The sequence below is a fragment of the Drosophila yakuba genome, chromosome X (genome assembly GCF_016746365.2).
Source record: "Drosophila yakuba strain Tai18E2 chromosome X, Prin_Dyak_Tai18E2_2.1, whole genome shotgun sequence".
Lineage (NCBI taxonomy): Eukaryota > Metazoa > Arthropoda > Insecta > Diptera > Drosophilidae > Drosophila > Drosophila yakuba.
In genome coordinates this window covers 23901139-23922808 of record NC_052526.2, presented here as the reverse complement: position 1 = coordinate 23922808, position 21670 = coordinate 23901139, and the positions used below count along the sequence as shown (strand labels likewise).

Here is a 21670-nt window from a genome sequence, read left to right as displayed (position 1 = left end):
ACTTGAACCTCACAGACAGATACAAAAAAGCTTCAATAGCACTCTTCACGTGCAAGAAAGCAATAGGGTTCAAATAGGGTATGACACCCTATATATTAAACTGGATATATACGGCCATCGTCAGAACAATACTACTGTATGGGGTCGCGATATGGTGGCCGGGCCTGAAAAAGCAATCCAGGATAAAAACGCTAGCAAAGACGCAAACAGCCGCGGCACTCTGCATCAGCAGTGCTTTACGCACCATCCTAAACGAAGCCCTAAATGCCATACTCAACCTCCCAAGCCCAGAACTAGCTGGCATGGAACAGCCTACAGTAGCGGCAATCAGGCTTAGAGATACCAAGCAGTGGAACCCACATGAAGCGGGTTTCTCATATATCCTAAAACACATACAAATAGTCCCCTCCAGGACAGACTACTGCACTCCAACGGAGTACATACAAACACCGTTCAACACAATTATCCCAGAGAGGGACGAGTGTAACTCACAGCCACCTGGCCCCCTGAATGCTATATGCTTCTATACGGACGGGTCAAAACTACAGAACAGAGTAGGAGGAGGAGTTTACTCCGAACAACAAGGCCTACGCATCTCGTTTAGACTCCCCGATCATTGCAGCGTCTTCCAAGCAATAATAAGTCCCTAAAGCATTTGAAAGCAATAAAATCGGAAAGCTCACACGTAAACATTTTCAGTGATAGCCAAGCAGCTATCAAATCGATTGGCTCAATCTCAAGCCACTCAAAAACAGTATCGAACTGCCGCTCATCTTTACACGAGATGACACAACAATTCGTAATCAGCCTTATATGGGTACCCGGACACAGGGACATAGAAGGCAACTCCATTGCAGATGAACTAGCTCGAGAAGGCACTACCGCGCCACTCATACAAGAGATGGAGGGCATGAGTATGCCTTTAGCCACATGTAAATTACTACTTAGGGAAAACCTAAACCGAAACAAACAGACAATATGGGAGAATACCAATACCACTCGCCTAACACGCCAAATATGGACAAAAATAATAAAAATAACAAAAATGACCAGAGCAAACCTCAGCACTGCTATTAGTCAACACAGGGCATTGGTTGATAGGCACCCATGCCAGAAGACTTCATGCCCTGATAACGATTTCTGCCGCAGCTGTAGGGGCGAAGAAGTGGAAGAACCGGTAGAGCATATACTATGCCGCTACCCAGCACTGCAAGCGAAAAGGCTTGCTCAGCTAGGAAGCAGATTCCTGATAGACACGTCTGACCTGTTCGACACCGATCCACGTCGGATACAAAAATTCACCAGCGCCTCTGGCTGGGTAAACTGCTAACTTCACACGAACCTCGACGGGCAAAGGGGAAAACATACACGGTATCACAATGGACCTCTAATGGTCTAAGTGTGTCGGACCGACGGCCGGTAAAACCTAACCTAACCTAAGAATTGATCTTATACAGTCGGCAAAAATAATTTAAAGCATTCTATTTGTATCTATTAAAAACGTATCGAAGACTCGCATGCAGATCAAGTAAAATGTCCTGCTCAGCTAGGAAGCAGATTCCTGATAGACACGTCTGATCTGTCCGACACCGATTCACGTCGGATACAAAAATTCACCAGCGCCTCTGGCTGGGTAAACTGCTAACTTCACACGAACCTCGACGGGCAAAGGGGAAAACATTCACGGTATCACAATGGACCTCTGTTGGTCTAAGTGCATCGGACCGACAGCCGGTAAAACCTAACGTAACCTAAGAATTGATCTTATACAGTCGGAAAAAATAATTTAAAGCACTCTATTTGTATCTATTAAAAACGTATCGAGGACTCGCATGCAGATCAAGTAAAATGTCCTGCAGCGTCAATGAGAAGCGTTCGCTAAATTAAGAGTAGTAATGCTGATAATTTAAATTTAATATTAAAAGAGTAGTTTTAGTTTAAAAGGTTAATTTACCAAATGCTTCCAAAATAGTGTTGGCTTCCAAAATCTGCTCCTGTACCCAGGAGGAAACGTTCGAAGTAACTGTGCATAAGTATTGCAGTATAAATTTTGTAGTCTCTGTTTTTCCAGCTCCAGATTCACCGGAAATTACACACGCCTATAGGTAGTACCATGGAAAAATAAGACTTTAATAAAATATTTATGGCAAATAGAATATTTTAAAAATGGTAAACTGGAAACATTTTTAAATGTAAGATGCAACCATATATTTTGCAACAAACTTTTTAAATTAATTATTTTATAATTATAATAAAAATAATTATTTCAAAACATTCAGTCAATTCTGTTGGCAAGTGAATTGACTATGACAAATAAAGATCAATCAGAAGTTATGAATTCAGATAAAAAATAAATATATTCAAATTTAAATTCTCGTATATATTATAAATTCTAAACATATTTCTCAAATTGATTTTAATCATTTCCAGCTTAGGTAAGTTATAAGTTATCCCTAAATCATTCATAAGTAATATAAGAGATGATAAGATAAGAAGTAAAAAAATTATTTTATATTCAAGTGCGAAGGAGGCTCTTCAACACTGACAGTTATTGGCGGTTTGTGGGCGTTTTGGGAAATTCGAAAGAAATTTACAAGACTAACAAAATTAAAAAAAAAACAAGGAGAACGCTATAGTCGAGTTCCCCGACTATCTGATACCCGTTACTCAGCAAGTGGAAGTGCGAAGGAGAGTCTTCAACACTGACAGTTTTGGGCGGTTTGTAGGTGTTAGAGTGGACGTGGCAAAAAGTTTTTTGGCAAATCGATAGAAATTTACTAGACTAATACAAAAATGAAAAAATATCAAATCATTTTTCAATAGTGTGGGCGTGGCAGTTTTGGGCGGTTTGTGGGCGTTAAAGTGGGCGTGGCAACATGAATCGACAAACTTGCGCTGCGTGTATGTCTCTGGAGTTTGTATGCCTAATCTCAACTAGCTTTCGTAGTTCTTGAGATCTCGACGTTTATACGGACGGACAGACGGACAGCCGGACGGACAGACGGACATGGCCAGATCGACTCGACTATTGATCCTGATCAAGAATATATATACCTTATATGGTCGGAAACGCGTCCTTCTGCCTGTTACATACTTTTCAACGAATCTACTATACCCTTTCTACGAGTAACGGGTATAAATATGAAAACATTTTTTAAATGTGTGAGTTGTGACGCCCCGGTCGGCACACAGTGGCCCGAAATAGATTGGCCACACTAATGCGACCCAAATTCGATTAGGATATGCGGGCACACTATCCTCCGCCAAACCGCTATATAAGGCGCACCAAAGCCCTCCGGAGGATATTCAGTTCGGCCGGCGAGCGGTGACAAGACCACGAGGTCAGCAGCCAAGGATCAGCGGTAGGAGACTGGTAACTAACTAATCACAGTAGTCTTTGCGTATTACGTCTTATTCTCCGGCTCGGTTCACTGGCCCGGTTCACCGGCCCGCCTGTTTAATTAGTAGACCTGACCGGCCTCTTAACTCTTCTCATCATTAGCAGATCTAACACTTTTCTCATTTATAGTAGACCTGACCAGCCTCTCAAACTATTCTCATTTATAGTAGACCTGACCGGCCTCTCAAACTTTTATCATTTGTAGTAGTCCTGACCGGCCTCTCAAACCATTCTCACTTATAGAGGCCTGACCGGCCTCTCAAATTCTTCTCACTTAAAGAAGACCTGATCGGTCTCTCAAACTCCCCCCCTTAATGCGTCGTCGATCCGTATACGTTGTGGAGCTGTACGGCCCTAGGAACGAGACAGGACGACCCCGAGCTAACCGGTCACCGATCTCTCTACGAGGACAGCACCCACCCTGAAACGAAGGTGAACACATTGGTTACTTACGAATAAAGACCAAATATCCAATTACTGTGCAATTCTCCCGTCTTCTCCTCTGGGACCCGAGTCGGATTCTCTTCCAGCAACCCCACCTGAACCAAATAAAATATCTGAGACGAATCCTGGCCATCCGAGCACTGACAGATCGTCACAGGGTGTGGCAGATTTGATCGGTTTGTATAAAGGTGTTATAGTTGGCGTGGCAAAAAGGTTTTTGACAAATTGATAGAAATTTACATGATAAATAAATAAATGAAAAAAATGTCAAAACCCTTTTCAAAAGTGTAGGGACGGCAGCTTTGGGCGGATTATGGGCGTGGCAAAAAGTTTTTCTGCAGATCGGTAGAAATTTACAATACTAAAAAAAATTTCAAAACATTTTTCAAAAGTGTGGGCGTGGCAGTTTTGGGCAGTTTGTGGGCGTTAGAGAGGGCGTGGCAACATAAACTTGCGCTGCGTCTATGTCTCTGGAGTCTGCATGCTTAGTCTCAACTTTCTAGCTTTTATATTTACTGAGATCTCGACGTTCATAACGACAGACAGTTGGATAGACGGACGGATATACGAACGGACAGAAGGACGGACAGATGGACATGACCAGATCGACTCGGCTATTGATCCTGATCAAGAATATACATATATACCTTTTCTGCCACATACTTTTAAACGAATCTAGTGTACCCTTTTACTCTACGAGTAACGATTATAACAACATTCATAAAACAATGCAACGCTTTACCTATATTTTACTATACTTGTTTATCCTATAAGTTCTGATCCGCACATTACACATGTTTTTTGATTAATAAAATCATTTTTGTATTAGGATAAAATGTGGGGCCTCGTGGTGTAGTGGATAGCGCAACTACCAGTACCAGTAGTACCAAGAGCACCCTGTGTTTTTCTGCGAACAGCAACAACACCCAGCAGGGCGAGCGCGTTACCAGACTGTTCGCTTTTCTACGAATAACAACACAACAACGTAGACGCCAATCCCCGATGGCGACAGGTGGCAGCCCCACCACTGGGATAAGCCGCATCTGGCCAATCACCAGATCGGTCAAAAAACTTACAACGATTACTAAAACTAATACGAGAAATTCAGCTCTCATAGAAGCCCTAAGTTCCCGAGAGGAATAGAAGAATCGATATCCTAAGCTTACTATCGTTTTATGGCTTGTGTCTTGGAAGAATATTTTACTATGAGGCTTTAAGGAGTAAAGCTTTTCAAAATATCAGCTTAATTTTTTCATGTGGAGAATAAATATGTCACTCCCCCACTCCCGAACTTCGCACAGTTGGATACGAACTCATAGAACTTAACTAATGCTCCTAACGGTAAATGAAGAGTGTTCCCAAATATACAGGCACCTGAACGGTTGTTCAGCATAGGGGCAGTAAAGCTACTTTAGTAATTGGGCGTTTTACACGCCATGGGCAGTCTTCACAGTAACGACCCGGACCTTGTCGTCTTGACTTGCATTAACAACCGCGTTAAGTTCAAGGATACATTTATATAGGGGTAAATTAGGCTCTTTAAGCACTACCAGTGTATCCACCTTTAAGTTGTCAGTTTCTAGATGCCATTTGGTACGAACCATGACTTGCAGCTGAGGTCACCTGTTCAAAGCTCGGAAAGCTCGGAGTCTACATGAGACCGATACATATGATAATGACATCGGAAACTGAAGAGTGGGAAACCAAGGTGTCTGGTTCCCAAACAAGCATATTTATTTTTTTAATTTTTATGTATGAAATTGTTTCAACTTTTGTTACATTATGTTCGGTAAATATTAGGTTAGTGTAGGCTAGGTTTGTGTATTGCTAAATAATATAATTTTATAATGAAAATTCTTTTAACTCTGCTGTACAATTAAATATTTTTATAATTTGGTTATTTGTAATAAACACCTCTTGATTGTAATAATTTTGATTAGGTTCTTCCCAAGTTATATTCCAAGTTATAAGTATATTAGTCTTGATGTATTGAATGTAAAATGGTTTACAATATTTCTGGAAAGTATAAGTTGTTGTTTCGTGTTTGATTTTACTAACTATGCAATGTCTTTGAGAATATTCTTTGATTGTGTATTTAAAACATAATTATTGTGTAGATATAATTAGAAATTTTTGTTTTTTGTCTGCTACTGGTTGGGTAAGTGGTGATAGGGAATGTAGACTGTTCAATTGTGTTTGTAAAATAGTAGCGGTTTTATACCAGGTATACGATTTATATCCGTTAAATTTGTATAGTTACCTTTACCGAAATTGTCATGCTTTAGAGGAATTGGACTAAATATTCCTAGTTATTCCTTAGTTAGTTGTGAATCCATTTCAACGTCTTTGATAAATTTAGTAAATGTTTGTTTGTCGTCTTCGTCTAGTGAGCCAAAATGGAAAGTGGAGCCTACGGAGTTAAACAGTCCCAGTTTTCTAAGTTTTATTATACGTATTGTAATGGCCCCATATACCAAGACTTTTCAAAATCACCAAGTTTCGCGCCTAAGGTAGTAACGATAATAATCATCATAAGTAACAATCATCATAATGACAATTGAAAAGCTGGTAAATATTTTTTGGATAAGGGTTCTCGGGTCCCCAGCATCGCGCCTCGATCTTATTATAATGTTTTCTTTTGAGGGAATGTGTAGATGGGTGGATGTGACTTGGGAACCGAAGTGAGAGAGCCTAATGATCTCAAGTTTATGGCCAGTGTTCAAGATGTGATAGGATAGGTTATCCCCGCATAATGGGCATGGAGTCGAGTGGTACTGGCTAACAGGTGTTTGTGGGTGTATCTGATCCGTAACCGGGTGAATATGGGTTTCTGTAGAGCCGGTTTTATAGAGCAGATATCGTAGAAAGACTGTCGGTGCAAATTGTCCTCTTTTTGAAGCTTTCAGGCTTTCAGTGAAGCCCTCGGCGGGGAAGACTGAGTTATATAAGGGCAGATGCCCTCCAATGATAATGTTGTGTTCGCAAGCAACAGCGAAGAAAGTTGCTTTCGTCGGTTTAGAGCCATCTGTGTATAGCCAGATACTGTTGCCGATCGCTTCTTTTTCAAACAGAAAACGGATGAGAACTCAGCACTAGTAGTTATGTTCGTCGTAGAACTCGGCGGATTTGTGTTTATGCTGGGCTTTTGGGAGGACCAGGAAGGCGGCCGAGCTGATTGCAGTAACTGGCACAGCGCCTGAGCGTATTAAGGCATTTGTGGCTCTCTCCGTCGGATTCTCCTGTGGGGTATACGGTGCCGTAAACTGCTGCTTTATCCCCATGTCGTTGAGGAACTTCTTAAAAGCCCGGCTCGTGAACTGCACGCCGTTGTCCTTCGGTACTCCAAATCGTGAGACTATGCGTTCCCTGAACGCTTTCTGCAACGTTTTCGCCGTGGCTGTTTGCAAAGGCACCAACATGGGTTCCTCCGGGATCTGTGTCAACATCTTTCCCGCCGCCTGCCGCTGACTCGGTTTGAACCTTGCGCAGTCCTCGCATTTTCGAACGTAGGCCCTTGCGTCTTTCTTCATTCCTGGCCAGTAGTACCGGGCTGCAAGCCGTGCAATCGTCTTCCGCCCGCCTACATGGCCTGCTGCTGGGGAGTCGTGGTTTTCGCACAAGACAGTTTCTCTCAGCTGCCTCGGAGCACATAGTTTCCAGGTTACTACATCCTCGTTCCCTGCTCTATGCGGAATCTGCCTGTAAAGGGTGCTACCCTCCTACACGTAGTCTGGGAACTTTTGAGGCTGTGCTTTGATCTTTTCTCGCATTTCCTTGATTCACCTGCACTCTGATTCGGCCCCCTTGTCCTGCGTTCTTCTCAGCATATCGGGTTCTGCTGAGACCGACTCTGGCAGTGGCTGCTCGATAACGCGTCTGCTACCACGTTCAATTGGCCTTTCCTGTATGCTACCTCGAAGTCGTACTGCTGCAGCTCCAACGCCCATCTGGCAATTGTTCCCGAAGGGCTGTTTATGCTGTTCAGCCACTTCAGCGCCATGTGATCCGTCACTACCAAGATGAACGTTTTCCCGAAGTCGGGGCACGCCAAGACTGGGTCGGTAACCAATCTGGCTTTTACCTCCTCGAAGGCTTGCTGGTGGTCCTGTGACCATGTCCACTTGGTACCCTTGCGGAGGAGGTCGTTGAGTGGCCTTACAATGCGCGCGAAGTCAGGCACGAAACGTCGGTACCACGATGCGACCCCAAGGTATTGCCTCAGCTCTCGGACCGATGACGGTGGCTCTAGCTGGACTATGGCTGCTACCTTTTCTGGGTCCGTGCCTATCCTTTGGCTTGTGACGCGGTGCCCTAGGTACAGAAGTTCTTGTTTGAAGAACTGGCATTTCTCCGGGTTTATCTTCAGGTTCGCTTTCTTCAAGCGGTGGAATACCTCCCTGAGGTTTCTCTTGTGTTCCTCTAGGGTGCGGCCAATCACGATGATGTCGTCTTGATACGCAAATGCATGCGGCGACATTTCCGGTCCAATCACCTGATCCAGGGCCCGCTGAAATGTGGCCGACGCGGAGTGTAACCCAAATGGCATTACTTTCCATTGGAACAGCCCTTTCCCTGGAACCATGAAGGCCGTGAAGCCCCGGCTTGACTCTTCCAGCGGTATTTGCCAATACCCATCCTTTAGGTCCAGACTGCCTATGAAGCGCGCCTCCCTTAGTTGGTCGAGGATGTAGTTTATCCGTGGCATCGGGTAGGCATCCTTTATGGATTTCGTGTTTATCTGCATAATCGTGACTTCAGTCCACATAGTCTCCATTTTCCCGTTTTCTTCTTTACCATGACTATGGGTGAGCTGTACGGGCTCCTTGAATGCTCTATCATCCCCATTTCCAGAAGTTCGTCCACCTTCGCGTTGATCTCCCCTTGAATCTTTGGATTCTTGGGGTAGTATCTCTGCTTAATTGGTTTATCATTCTTCATGGTTATTGTGTGCTCGGCTATGCTCGATGTTCCGGTCATGGAGTGAAACTCCGCGAGCTCTGTTTCCAGGAATTTGTTCATGTCGTCCTCTTCGCCGTTCTTTTGGACTACTGCGACCGACAACTTCTCCTCGAGCCACCCGTTGTGTCTGCCTCTGGCCGGTATTCGGATTTCGTGCCCGGCGCACTTGATCTCGGTCCCGACTTGCGTGAGGAAATTCCACCCCAGCTCCAACGCATTCCCTATCCCTGGTAATATTAGCAGGCTCATGACGAGTCGCCTGTTGCCGAACTCCACTCCTATTTCGAGCTTTGCGTTGATTTCGCCGCACCTTCAATTTACCAACCTAACCTGCCGTCGTATCCTTGTAATCGCTCCACGAGCAGCCAGCTTGTCCGCCAGCTCTTCACTTATAAAGCTTGCTGTTGCCCCGGTGTCAGTCGTGGCCTTGTACGTGTCCCCACCGATCGCTACCGCTGCAGACAACTGCTGCTCCTCCTCGATTAATTTTCCAGTTCGTTTGGAGAGGCGGCACCCTGCGACCCCTGCTCGCCTCTCTGCGGCTGAGATCGCTGCCCATTTCCCGCTTTCTGGCAGCACTCCGTACATCGGACTCCTATTTTTCCGCACATCCAGCAGAGATGCTCCTGAGCTCTCCTGAGTCCTCACACCTTCTACACGTGACTTGTGTCGCGGCAGGGGCTTTGTTGCGGCTGTACTTGTGCTCTTCCGCAAATGCTTCCCGTTCCCTGTGCAGTTCCTCGTACTCATCTGCCAGGATCATGAGGGCCTCTAGGTCGTCCACGTGGTAGGATCTCAACGCTATTCGGAGGTCTGGCGTGCAGTTCTCCTTGATGAGATCCAGCGTTTCCTTCTTCCTATACCCAAGGGGTCTTATCAGGGTCTGCATCTCGACCATGTAGTCCTTGAATGCCTCGCTAAAGCCTTGCTTCCTTTGCCTCACCTTGTCCGCGAGCTTTGTGAAGTATCCCCTGGGCAGGAAATACGTCTGGAAACTGTCTATGAACTCGGCCCAAGTCCTCCAGTGCTCGTTGTTGGCTATGTATCATTTCAGAGCCTTTTCCTGCATTAATTCCGGCATGGCTCGGGGAATCATGTTCAGGTCCAAACCGTACGTGTTTGCAGACCACTCCACCTGCTCCAGGAATTCGAGAGGCTTTTATTCTCCGTCAAAACGAAACGACCATTCTCTAACTTGCTTCGCCACCTTTGCGTAGTCCGGCTGGCTGGGCCTGGGTCTTTCTATACTTGGCCTTCTTTCCCTGCTCGTCTCCCTCCTCTGACCTTCCCGCTGCATCTTCTCCATGCTCAGACTTGCGATGAGGTCTTCGCCCTCAGGGCTTGTCACCTTTACGCTTGGACCTGGTCTGTCTGGATATGCCTCCTCTAATTCTGTCCAGACTGCTGTGAGCCGTGGGTAGTTTTCCGTCTCCGCGTAGTACTCCGCTAGGGCCTTTCGCATGTCTTCTGTCCTTCCTGACAGCGATATGCGCAACCTCTGTGCGACATATGCGAAGTCTTCCTTCTTAAGACGGTAGATCCAACTTCTACCCATACTACTTAATTTGTGTTTACTGCCGGGATAATCACGTTATTTGGGCGCCAGATGTAACGAACTGATTTTGTTTGTCTGCTCGCTACGGAACACGTGCGGCTAGCTCAGTACAGTTTGTGCGTTCGTCCCACCAAATTTATAGAATAACGTGATCAACCGGTTACCAGTAATAACACTCGCAGTTTCGTCCTTGGATCTTTATTTGTGCTTGGACTTACAAAGGAATCTGATTATCCCGCCTTGGTGCTAGATGGTTTGTCCACCGGCCCCGTTCCGCTGTCTCGCCGCTCCTGTCGTCCTGAATGTGGCGGACCTTCATTGTTGGGCGCTCGTCGCTTGGGCTGAGAATACGCAGACTCACGGCGGCTAACGGCTGTGATCCCCAAGGCAAACGCCTTTCTCCGGGCTTCGCACTGCCGTTACTACGCTTTGCCTTGTTGCGTAACTGGCAACGCCAGGCCCTGCTCATGCGATCACCATCCGCATTTGTGCGGAGGTTCAACTCCTCACATTGGAAATAAGAGCCGCCACTCGATGGCGTCACACGTTGGCACAAATCCAGGACGAAGTGGTTCGGCAATTTCCGGCCACAAAATTCTTGTATTGCAAATAAGGGTCACCGACATTTTCGCGGTCGAGGAGAAGAAAGAAATCCTCACCGCAGAGCACAACAGAGCTCACAGGTCGGCCCAAGAGAACGTGAAGCAGACACTCTCCGAGTATTCAAGTTGTTTTCTAAGATTGATGCAATGGTGTTTTAAATTTAGCTTTGAGTCGAAGGAATGCTTTCGAAGAATCAAAGCATTTTTAAGTGGTCTACGGTTTTAATACAATTATTTTTATATATAATATCAGTAAATGTATATCGTTGTTTACGGCAAATGTGTAGAAGTTTATCCTATTTCTGCCGGAAGGGAAACACCTGCGAAGGATCCCCAAGAACTCAAGTCATCTAAAATGTTTACAAATTTTCCTGACAGTTTTTTATATTGATAAAAATAACAGCGTTGTCAGCATAAATTAATACCTTTATGTTTATATACCTGTTAAAAATGTAACTGATTTGTTCAAATACTACCATAAATAGCACTACTGACAGTGAAGACCCTTCAGGGATGCTCTTGAATAAACTGTTTGATTCGGAAGTGATGTTGTGGACTCGAACCCTGAAGAAGCGGTTGGTCAAAAAGGGCCTTTAAAAGGTTCTAAAGAATTGGCCCGATGGCGCGTTCCAAGATCATACCACGAGAGTTTGAATGGGCAGAGCCCCAGAGAGGGCTCCATGGATTGAAGTTTCCTACCATTATAATGGGGTCATGGCTCTTGTTGAGAATGTCATTATTTTTCCTAATAGGCCTTGACTACCCCTGAAGCCCTGAAAGGAAGGGATGTATGTGCTTATAATGGTAATTATACTGCCAAGATCAGCTGTAAGGCGGAACACAGAAAGAGGGAGTAAGTAATAGTGTGGGGGATGTCCCCATACATCGTGTGTGTCGTTTTATGAGCACACCGGCACCTTTCTTGGCCGACGCGTTTTAAGGCAAGTTATAGAAGTAGCCAGTGCATGACTTGGGACAGATAAGTTCTTGAAACTGTGAGGCAAGTGTGTTTCTTGTAGACATACCACATCTGGCAAGTAGTCCTTGATCAAAAGAGTAAGCTCGTTAATATTATTGAAAATCCTGTAATGTACAGCCAATAATATTACGAAAAAAAAAACGATTTTGTTGAAAGACTCCAAATAAACGATAAATTTGAATTTAAATATTCGAGAAAAGATAACACAATTTGAAAACGGTTACTATTTCGGTAATTCGGAGTCATTATCAGCTGATCTAATGCAACTCTAATCACGGCAAAGCTACAATTAAAGCTCTAAGTGCATGGTAGCTTGGCACTGCACTTACTCCCTCATATAGTTCTTTTCTCTTTGGCCGTCGGAATGATTAGCAGTGGAGTCTGCGAAAAAAATTATCTTCTATTATCTTCAAGAAAAACGTGGGAGGCAAATCTAGCGTCCACATTGCCACGGGCAGCGGAGCACCCGGGCTCTTACAGTGGACGTCTCTGCGGATAAGACTCCACAGTGAAAAAGAACTGCACACTCGGCAGATCTGCACACCTTCCCTGTGGAAACCTAAAAAAAAACCTTGCCGAGCAGCGAACGCATAACCTTGCGGACTCGCCCTGCCAAAACGCGGAGAAGAAAAAAAGAAATATAACCTTTGCATCTATACTCTACATCTACATCTTACACTTACATCGATACTCTACATAAATATACACCTACGCATATACAACTATATACCAATGCAACAGCAGAGCAACTATAATTAAAGAACTTATCAAAAATGCAACATCCATAAATAGTATTGCCCAACTTACATATTACAATACACATACATTCACACAGTTCCACAAAACATCTAATGCAGAAAAAAAAAGGAAAAAAGAAACCCAAAAGTAGCTTTAGCATGAGCAAATGAGAACAAGAAGGAACCAAAGAAATAATTATTTTAACCGGGCTCTAGTTTAAATTTGCATACTTTTGATTTTCATTTCTATTCATTTTTTTGTTGACTATTTTTATACCCGTTACTCGTAGAGTAAATGGGTATACTAGATTCGTTGAAAAGTATGTAACAGGCAGAAGGAAGCGTTTCCGACCATTTAAAGTATATATTTTGATCAGGATCAATAGCCGAGTCGATCTGGCCATGTCCGTCTGTCCGTCCGTCTGTCCGTCCGTCCGTCCGTCCGTCCGTCTGTCCGTCCGTATAAACGTCGAGATCTCAGGAACTACAAAAGCTAGAAAGTTGAGATTAATCATACAGACTCCAGAGACATAGAAGCAGCGCAAGTTTGTCGATTCATATTGCCACGCCCACTCTAACGCCCACAAACCGCCCAAAGCTGCCACGCCCACACTTTTGAAAAGTGTTTAGATATTTTTTCATTTTTGTATTGGTCTTGTAAATTTCTATCAATTTGCCAAAAAAAATTTTGCCACGCCCACTCCAACGCCCACAAACCGCCAAAAACTGTCAGAGTTGAGCCCACTCCTTCGCACTTCCACCAGCTGAGTAACGGGTATCAGATAGTCGGCGAACTCGACTATAGCGTTCTCTCTTGTTATTTCTGAAACTGATAATTTTTGTGGGCGTCTGCCACTCATTATTTTTATTAATTAATAATTTGTGGGAGGCAAGGCATTTTATTTGGTAATATAACTTACATGGATAGGTATATATAATGTATATGTGCACAAATGTAAATTTTTGTAATTAATAAAATCAGGATAATTAGATCCCAAGAAACCGGAAACAGAAATAAAATATTGAACAGTTTAAAAATTAAAGAAACAAAAAAATGGTACAAAATACCTATAGTTAACGTAATTACTTAACGATAAAACAAAAAAATTAAATGAAATTAGTTTGACAAAAATTAAATTCTAATTTTTTTTGCTCTTATTAACTATAAAACATGGCCTTATACACAATATTTTATCTTATTATTAAATGAATAAAGTTTTTATAATGTTTGGATAAATAAATATAGTTTTCGTTATGTGAAAAGCGAAAAGTATGATAAAAGGGTAATATCTAAATTGCGTATTTACCATATAGTGCCAAAGTTCATAGAGGTTGGACACATAGGCGGGTTTCTATACCATCAGTGTAACATAATTTCCATTAGATATACTGGCATAGCGGCGGCATAAACCCATGAGGTCTCACAATATCGTTCTTTCTATTAATTTTTTTGCATTAATTATAAATCTTACTCATCTACGTAATAGGCACGGGACTATAAATTAAAATCAATGTGGCTTTCTGATCGAGTAATTGCTTTATTATTTGACCAACGAACCCCTCCCAATGCCGATTGTAAGCTCAATTGGTCTCAACGGCCAACAATTTAGCGAAGATCTCACCACTCAATCTACTATGAAAGTTTACAATTACAATCCCATTATTTTATTGTAAAACCTTAATGGACATTATAAGTATAAAGGGATGTGATATATAGTTTGCAAGGGGATATCAATGTAAAGGATGCGACTATGAGTCAAGATCGGTTGTGTTACTAAGTGATGAATTTGAGTCGTAAAGGGAGAACACTTTTATTTGGGTTCTTGGGTAATTGGTAGCAGTTTTCATGTTTCTCATAAGACAGCACGAGTTTTTTGGGTGATTGTATTTGTTAGTAGGTGATTACCGTGATTACTGACTGGTCCGCATGACTGATTGCCGACCGAATTGGCGAGCACGTTACCGTGCGCGTGAGAAGCCATCTGCTTATCGCAGCTCATGCTTGTTTTTGAGTTTGTTGTTGTTTATTGGGTTGCTGTAGCAGCGTAAGAGTAAGGTTACATGACTCGCATGGGGCAGGGTTTTTGCAATGTTTAGATGTGTATCCTAACAGTTGGCATGTTTTTCTCCTCATTGGGTTGGGGATGTATTCCCTAACCTTGATAGAATGCCATGAAACGTTCAACTTGCTGGGTAAACTATAAAGATCGAAGGTGATCAGTATAACTCATTTCGGTTTGGAAATGCAATCTACTGTTCTAGAGAACTCGGAGTGTACATTTTGTGATGTGAGCTTTTCAATATTTCTTTGTGCCTTTCACAACATTAAGGGTTTCATGGAATTTGCATTCGATATCGCATATGCCAGGCAAATACATGATCTTGAGAAATTTCTCCGCTACTTTTTTGGTTTTAACCAACAATAGTAACGTGCCTTCGCAAAGAGTCGAAACTAAAAACTGAACTTTAAAGGCAATAATTAAGAATCTCGGGTTTTGTTGGAAGATTTCGGGGAGCTCAGAGAATTCCTATGAGAACTTAACGTATGGGCGTTTTTTCTTGGCTTTGGGGCCAACGCTAAGGCTTGCTTAGCGGTTGTCCACAAACTTGGGAGGCCCAGTGGCCATGGTAACGATTTCGTTTAGATTCACTGAAAAGTATGACACGGGTATGCGAGCACGATTAAGAAAATGGGGAAATGGGGAAAAAGACGACAGAACGTAAAAAAAAACTGAAAAGAGATAAAGATAGGTCACTGGGCATCATTATTAAAAGGCCACAAACAAGCGCCAATAAATGAGCGTCGGTAAATTGCCGAGTCGGCCTTTTTTTACCTTAGACTACCACGCAAGAAATCGCTGGGGCTAACAATTCCCTTAAAAGAGGTAACACTGGATAAATATTTAAAAATGGTTGGTATATATATAGCACAAAATTAATAATTTAATTCCCGTAGCTAACCGAGAAAGCAAATCCGAATTTCAAACTACTCATCGCCGACCCAAACGTTCGGCTAGAAATAGCTATTCCTGCTAGAAGAAAATGTATTTGGAAATAGCATAACAAAAATTAAAAAAAAAAACAAAAAAAAATCAAAATCTAAAGAACTTCACTACTTATACAAAAGAAATTACCTTAAGTGCCTAAAACCAAAACCGCAGTATAAGGCCTGAGTTAATCAACCGCTTCTGGCACTTCCTTTTTATATTTTAATCTAAGTTTAGAACATTAGTGTACTCATAATTTAAAGCCATTGAACGTATACATTGACGGGCTACACTGAAGGAAATTAATATTGACTACATATGCATGTAAATATTTTCTTCCTTTAAACTATATAAACAGTTTTCTTTCAATTATGCGATTAAATATATAGGTCCAATAGCACAAGATAAAACAAAAGCCAATAATATAAAAGTGGAAAATTAGGGACATTTTTTCTTCCAAGACGAATGTCCGTATTGAGGACTGGATGCACGTATTGTGCGCTTGCCCCCTGTATACAGATTTGCGAGACCTCGATGGACTTGGAGTGCAGCGCGTTGGCGAAAACTGGATGTTGGAAGGAGAGAGGACCCAACGGCTGGCAGCGTTCGCTGAGAAAGCGTTCCGCAGGAGGAGGGTCCTTTAGCCCAACACCTTTCGCCGTGTGGTTAGCGGGCGAGAATACTACCACAGTCCGCTGTTGCTTGTCGTAGGAGGCGACTAATACGGCTATAGGTCGCTCCGCCCGTGCTTGTCGGAGCCAAAGGAGTGAGGCCGACCGAGCCTCTAATTTCGATACCACGGGTTGAGCAGCTCTCCAAGGTTGCTCATTGAGGTAGGCCCCCTAGTGGGAGTATCATGGTGGCTGTGGTTGGTACCCATATCGCGGGTAGAGCCTTCGTGCTCGACGTTTGAGTCACGGCGATGGTTTACGCAAAACTCGGGTGCTGTGACCCTTAGATCAGTAGAGATTTTAGGTAGATCTCGCTCCTCAGCAAGGGGGAGTGCTTGCCCGGCAAGCAAGCACTCGAATTGCCACCGGGGTGGTCGCTATGTACATAGCTATAGCTTCTAGACCGGGACGTTTGTCTGGCGTATCCAGACTAATGCATCTTTGGATGTCGTGGTTGTAATCCCTTCAATGTGGAACACGCCACGTAAAACAAGTTCGGAGGGATCCGAAATCACACACACTGTCCGTATTGAACAATTTTCGACCATATGTTCTGGTGATTTTTAGTCGGATAGTATGGTGGTAAGAGTAGTTCTCAGGTAGCCCGGGATTGCTACAGATTCCGTTTTGTCTGCACTGGTTTCGCGGTGATTCCACCTGTCCCGAATACCACCACTAAGGAATATTGAGTCCGGACTACCGGCACAAGTGGGCACTTCAGAATACAACCTGCTCTCGGTGGTTCCACTAAAGAAACAAATTCTCGGCTCTCCCCTGATCAAACATCATCTAATTAATTGTCTTATATACAAGGCAAAATAAAAGCCGACAACATAAAAGTGAAAAAATTGTACTTTTCTTACGCTATGGACATTTTATCTTTTTAAGGTTATCCTAATGAGTTATTTTCGACCATATTTTCTGGCGTTTTTGAACCGGATAGTATTGAGGTTAAAGAGTTCGAAGCTAAGATTAAAAGTAGGAAAAAAGGGCCCGTGGGAATTAAACTTCCCACACGTGGCCAGATCACTAAACCATCCTCCTCTTCTACTTCTCTTTCTGGTATCAAAATGTAAGAGTACACAAGCCTAACTAGCTAACTAAATTGTATTCAGATAGCGTTTTCTTTTCATCCCATATTGTTGTGTTTACAGAGACTTGGTTAAGACCGGAGATACTTAACTCTGAAGTTTTGCCAGGTATGTACACAGGTATGTATGTATGTGCGGTTAGGTCTACTCTCACGTCAGAGGAGGTTCTTTTCGACGAGTTCCGTAACGTAGAATTCATATGCGTAGAGCTGTCATTTTATTATAGCTCTGTTTGTATTACGTACTCTCACATTCCGCCGACTTCTGAATTTGCTGAATATATAAACCATTTGTCCGCTATCCAATCCGTCTCAAATAGATTGTCCGATAGGGACCAACTGGTAGTTCTAGGTGGCTTTATTATACCAGGCACTACGTGGTCCACAAATGAACAGTCGAATATTCTTCTGCCTATAGCACAGCATGATTTTATTGACGGCTTGCTCGTCATATCGTTATCGCAAGTTAATTATATTCGAAATTCTCTTGGTCGATTATTGGATCCATGCTTTGTAACAAGTCCTGAAAGTGTGTTTCTGACTAGAGTAGCACCCCTTAGTAAACCAGAAGATCCATACCATCAAACTTTCGAGGTGACAATCGACACAGGTACCGTAATAAAAGAGAGGCCTAATAAGTCAACCAAACGAATTGCGCTCGGCGTTAGAGTGGGCGTGGCCAAAAGTTTTTTGGCAAATCGATAGAAATTTACAAGACTAATACAAAAATAAAAAAATTACAAAACATTTTTCAAAAGTGTGGGCGTGGCAGCTTTGGGCTGTTTTTGGGCGTAAGAGTGGGGGTGGCAAAAAGTTTTTGGAAAATGGTTAGAAATTTACAGGACCAACACAAAAATGAAAAAATACCAAAACATTCTTCAAAAGTGTGGGCGTGGCAGTTTTGGGCGGTTTGTGGGCGTTAGAGTGGGCGTGGCAGCAAAATTGCGCTGCGTCTATGTCCCTGGAGTCTGTATGCCTAATCTCTACGAGTAACGGGTATAACAAGAAATTGAGCAACAAGAAGGTCTTTACAAAGACACAATTTCTAAAAAAAATAGATCATTTTTTAAAACTAAATACAAACGCACTACACTCAGCTTGTCAGACTAAGTAATGAAAAATAACAATGTATGAAGTTACAACGATGGCGAATTAAACTTAGTAAATAAAACGTAAAAAAAAAAAAATTTGGAAGTCAAATTAAATTATGTAGGAGACGCTTTATCTCGCGTTAAAGTTGAACAAAATATGGTAAATGAAAACGGAAATATTTCAACAGCACCAACAACACATAGTGCATCAGATTGCAGATTTTATAAACCAAGTAGACATATCAAAATATTCCGCTAAAACTAAAATCATTATAAAATACCCTGAAATGACTCTACCAAAAGCAAAAGACTTTTTAATAAAATAAATTCTAAAACTCACTAGCGTAATTTACATAGATAATGACAGTGACTTTTCCATTCTTTAAAATACATACCATGAAACTATTAACCCCCACAGTAACGTACAAATTTGTATATCCTTAATCGTAGAGTAAAAGGGTATACTAGATTCGTTGAGAAGTAAGTAACAGCCAGAAGGGAGCGTTTCCGACGGAGCGTTTACATAGATTGTTGTGTATGTGTGCATATTAGAAACGACGCGTTCTGCTTTAGGGTGAGACAACAACTGACTTTTTTATTTTGCTTTGCTGATCAGGAATGATTTTTGGTATACTAGGGTTAGTGTTGTATAACGTAGATATTAAGAGGATAAGTAGAGTAATTTCAACAGAGTGGTGAGATGTATATTTGAATTAACATATATAACACATCTCTCCCCTTAATTTAATGGCATCTTTTTGTTAGTATGGCGCTTCCTGAAGTTCGTGGTCTGATAGCGGTTGACTTCTTGGCGTGTCCGAGAGCTTCTACGAATCGGAATACCTGAACGGCGAGGCTGAGGATTCTTCTGAACGTTGGGCTGTGACTCTTCAGAAACTCGGCTTGGCTGAACATCCTGTGACGGTTCGGATATCGGATCTTCTTGTTGTGTAGCCGCTGACTGAGCTTCCAGCTGAGTTGTGGGCTGATTTGGGAGATCAGGTGCCCACCAATATGTAGTGTTTTCTTCCTTAGAATCCTTGATGGCATCTGGACCAAATCTTGGCTTGATTTGATTGATGTGACGCTTGATGACACCTGTTTTGGTACGAAGGATGAATAGCATATGTCCTACAGGCCGGTCGATGACAGCTTCTATCCACTTTTCCCCTCTTGCGTAGTTTCGAGCAAATACTTTCTGGCTTGGAAAATACTTCGTAGATGCTAGTGGCTTACTATCAGATTTCTTCTCTAATAGTTGGCTTAAAATAGTGCGAACTGGGCGACCGTGTAGAAGTTCTGCTGGAGATTTACCTTCTGCATTTGGTGTAAAACGATACGAACTTAAATATTTCGTAACGGCTGCTCTGACAGATAACCCATCTCTGATATTTTTGCCCACTGCTGTTTTGAATGATTGTACGAATCGCTCAGCAAGACCATTTGATGCTGGATGAAATGGTGCAGTGGTGATGTGGTTTATTCCAAAGTTCTTGCAAAATACCTTGAAACTTTCTGCTGTTAGCTGGGGACCATTATCGCTAACTAAGGTTTTCGGATAACCTTCGATGGCAAATATTGTTGTGAGTGCTGAATAGTATTTTCTGTTGTGGTGGACGACATTTGCGTTATAAATGGGAACTGAGAGTAAGCGTCAACGCAAATTAACCACATTGAATTAAAAATCGGACCCGCAAAGTCGATATGTATTCTTTCCCAGGCGGATGTAGTGTTTGGCCAGCTAAAAAACTCTTTTGCAGGAGCTGGATTAGCCACTTTGCAGATGTTACAATCTTTTGCTAATTGGTTGATATCCTCGTCGATCCCTGGCCACCACACATGTTGACGTGCTAGTTGTTTCATACGTACGATTCCCCAATGACCATCGTGTAGGAAATTAAGAATCGTTTTACGTAGCTTGCTTGGAATAATAACTCGGTTTACTTCAGAATGAAGGCAAAGAAGGCTGCTGTTGAACGTGAGGGCAAATCTTCGGTTAAAATATGGCATTAATTCTCTTTCTACCTGTTCAGGCCAGCCATTGTAAACGTATTTATAAACTTCCTTTAGAATATAATCGTGTTCAATGTTTCGCTTGACTACATCGACATTTATCGGGCAAGATACTTCGACTATGTTATAGCATGCCTCCTCCTGATCAAATTTATCATCAGAGTTGACTGGAAGACGTGAGAGTGCGTCTGCATTTCCATGTGCGGTTGTCGAACGATATTTTATATCGTACTGATAGGCCATCAGAATTATAGCCCAGCGCTGGAGTCGGTTTGAAGTCATCGTTGGTAGATGCTTGCTTGGTGAAAATATCGTAACTAAAGGCTTATGATCAGTGATTAGGATAAATTTTCTACCGTATAGATACTGATGAAACTTTTGTACTCCAAATATAATAGAAAGTGCTTCCTTTTCTATTTGGCTGTACCTGACTTTGTGCACATCTAGAGTTTTAGATGCAAAAGCGATTGGCTTTTCTCTGTTACCCGGATGCAGGTGTGACAACACGACTCCTATACCGAATGAAGAAGCGTCGGTAGCTAAAACGAGCGGAAGGTCCTCGTTAAAATGTACTAGCTCTGTAGCGTTTAAAATATGTGTTTTAAGTGCTGTGAATGCCCGTTGCTGGTCTGTTCCAAACTTGAATAGTGTGTTTTTTCTGCGCAGCTGATTCAGCGGAGCTGCTACTTGTAAATAATTTGGGATAAAATTGCAATAATAGTTTACTTTACCCATAAACGCATCTAACTGTTGTAGATTAGTGGGCGGCTTCAATTCCTTGACAGCTTCTAGTCCTGAGGTATCCGGAAGGATGCCCTTACTGCTCACTCTTCTCCCCAAATATTCGATTTCTTCTTTGAGGAAGAAACATTTTTCTTTCTTACATTTTATACCATTCTCTTGTAGAATACCTAAAATTCTTTCAAGGCGAGCAAGGTGTTGCTCAGTCGTAGGCGCTGAGATAATTATGTCGTCGAGGTAATTCCCACAACCTTCTATGCCATTTAGAAGTTGCTCGAGATGCCGTTGGAATATAGCTGGAGCGCTGGCTATTCCATACGGTAAACGTTGGTACTGGAAAAGTCCTAACGGCGTGTTGACAACCATAATTTTCTTCGTTGCATCATCTAGTTCCATTTGTA

The 21670-nt window shown here is 42.6% G+C and overlaps 1 protein-coding gene across 15 annotated transcripts in view; it reads right to left on the bottom strand.

The window, feature by feature from the left end:
• The window catches only part of LOC26536261 (unconventional myosin-VIIa), an 893412-nt gene that overhangs the window by 718892 nt on the left and 152850 nt on the right, over nt 1-21670 (bottom strand). For 13 of the 15 annotated variants that reach the window (XR_005562207.2, XM_039377684.2, XM_039377686.2 and 10 more), the window contains exon 6: nt 1955-2099. The exons of 1 other annotated variant lie outside the window; for it this stretch is intronic. Coding sequence is in view for 12 of the 14 variants with exons in the window: in XM_039377684.2 (XP_039233618.1) it covers nt 1955-2099 (145 nt within the window). In the remaining 2 variants the exon portion in view is untranslated. Of the gene's footprint in view, nt 1-1954; nt 2100-21670 lie in introns of those variants that run through there. One more of the 15 variants, XR_005562209.2, reaches the window with a different exon arrangement.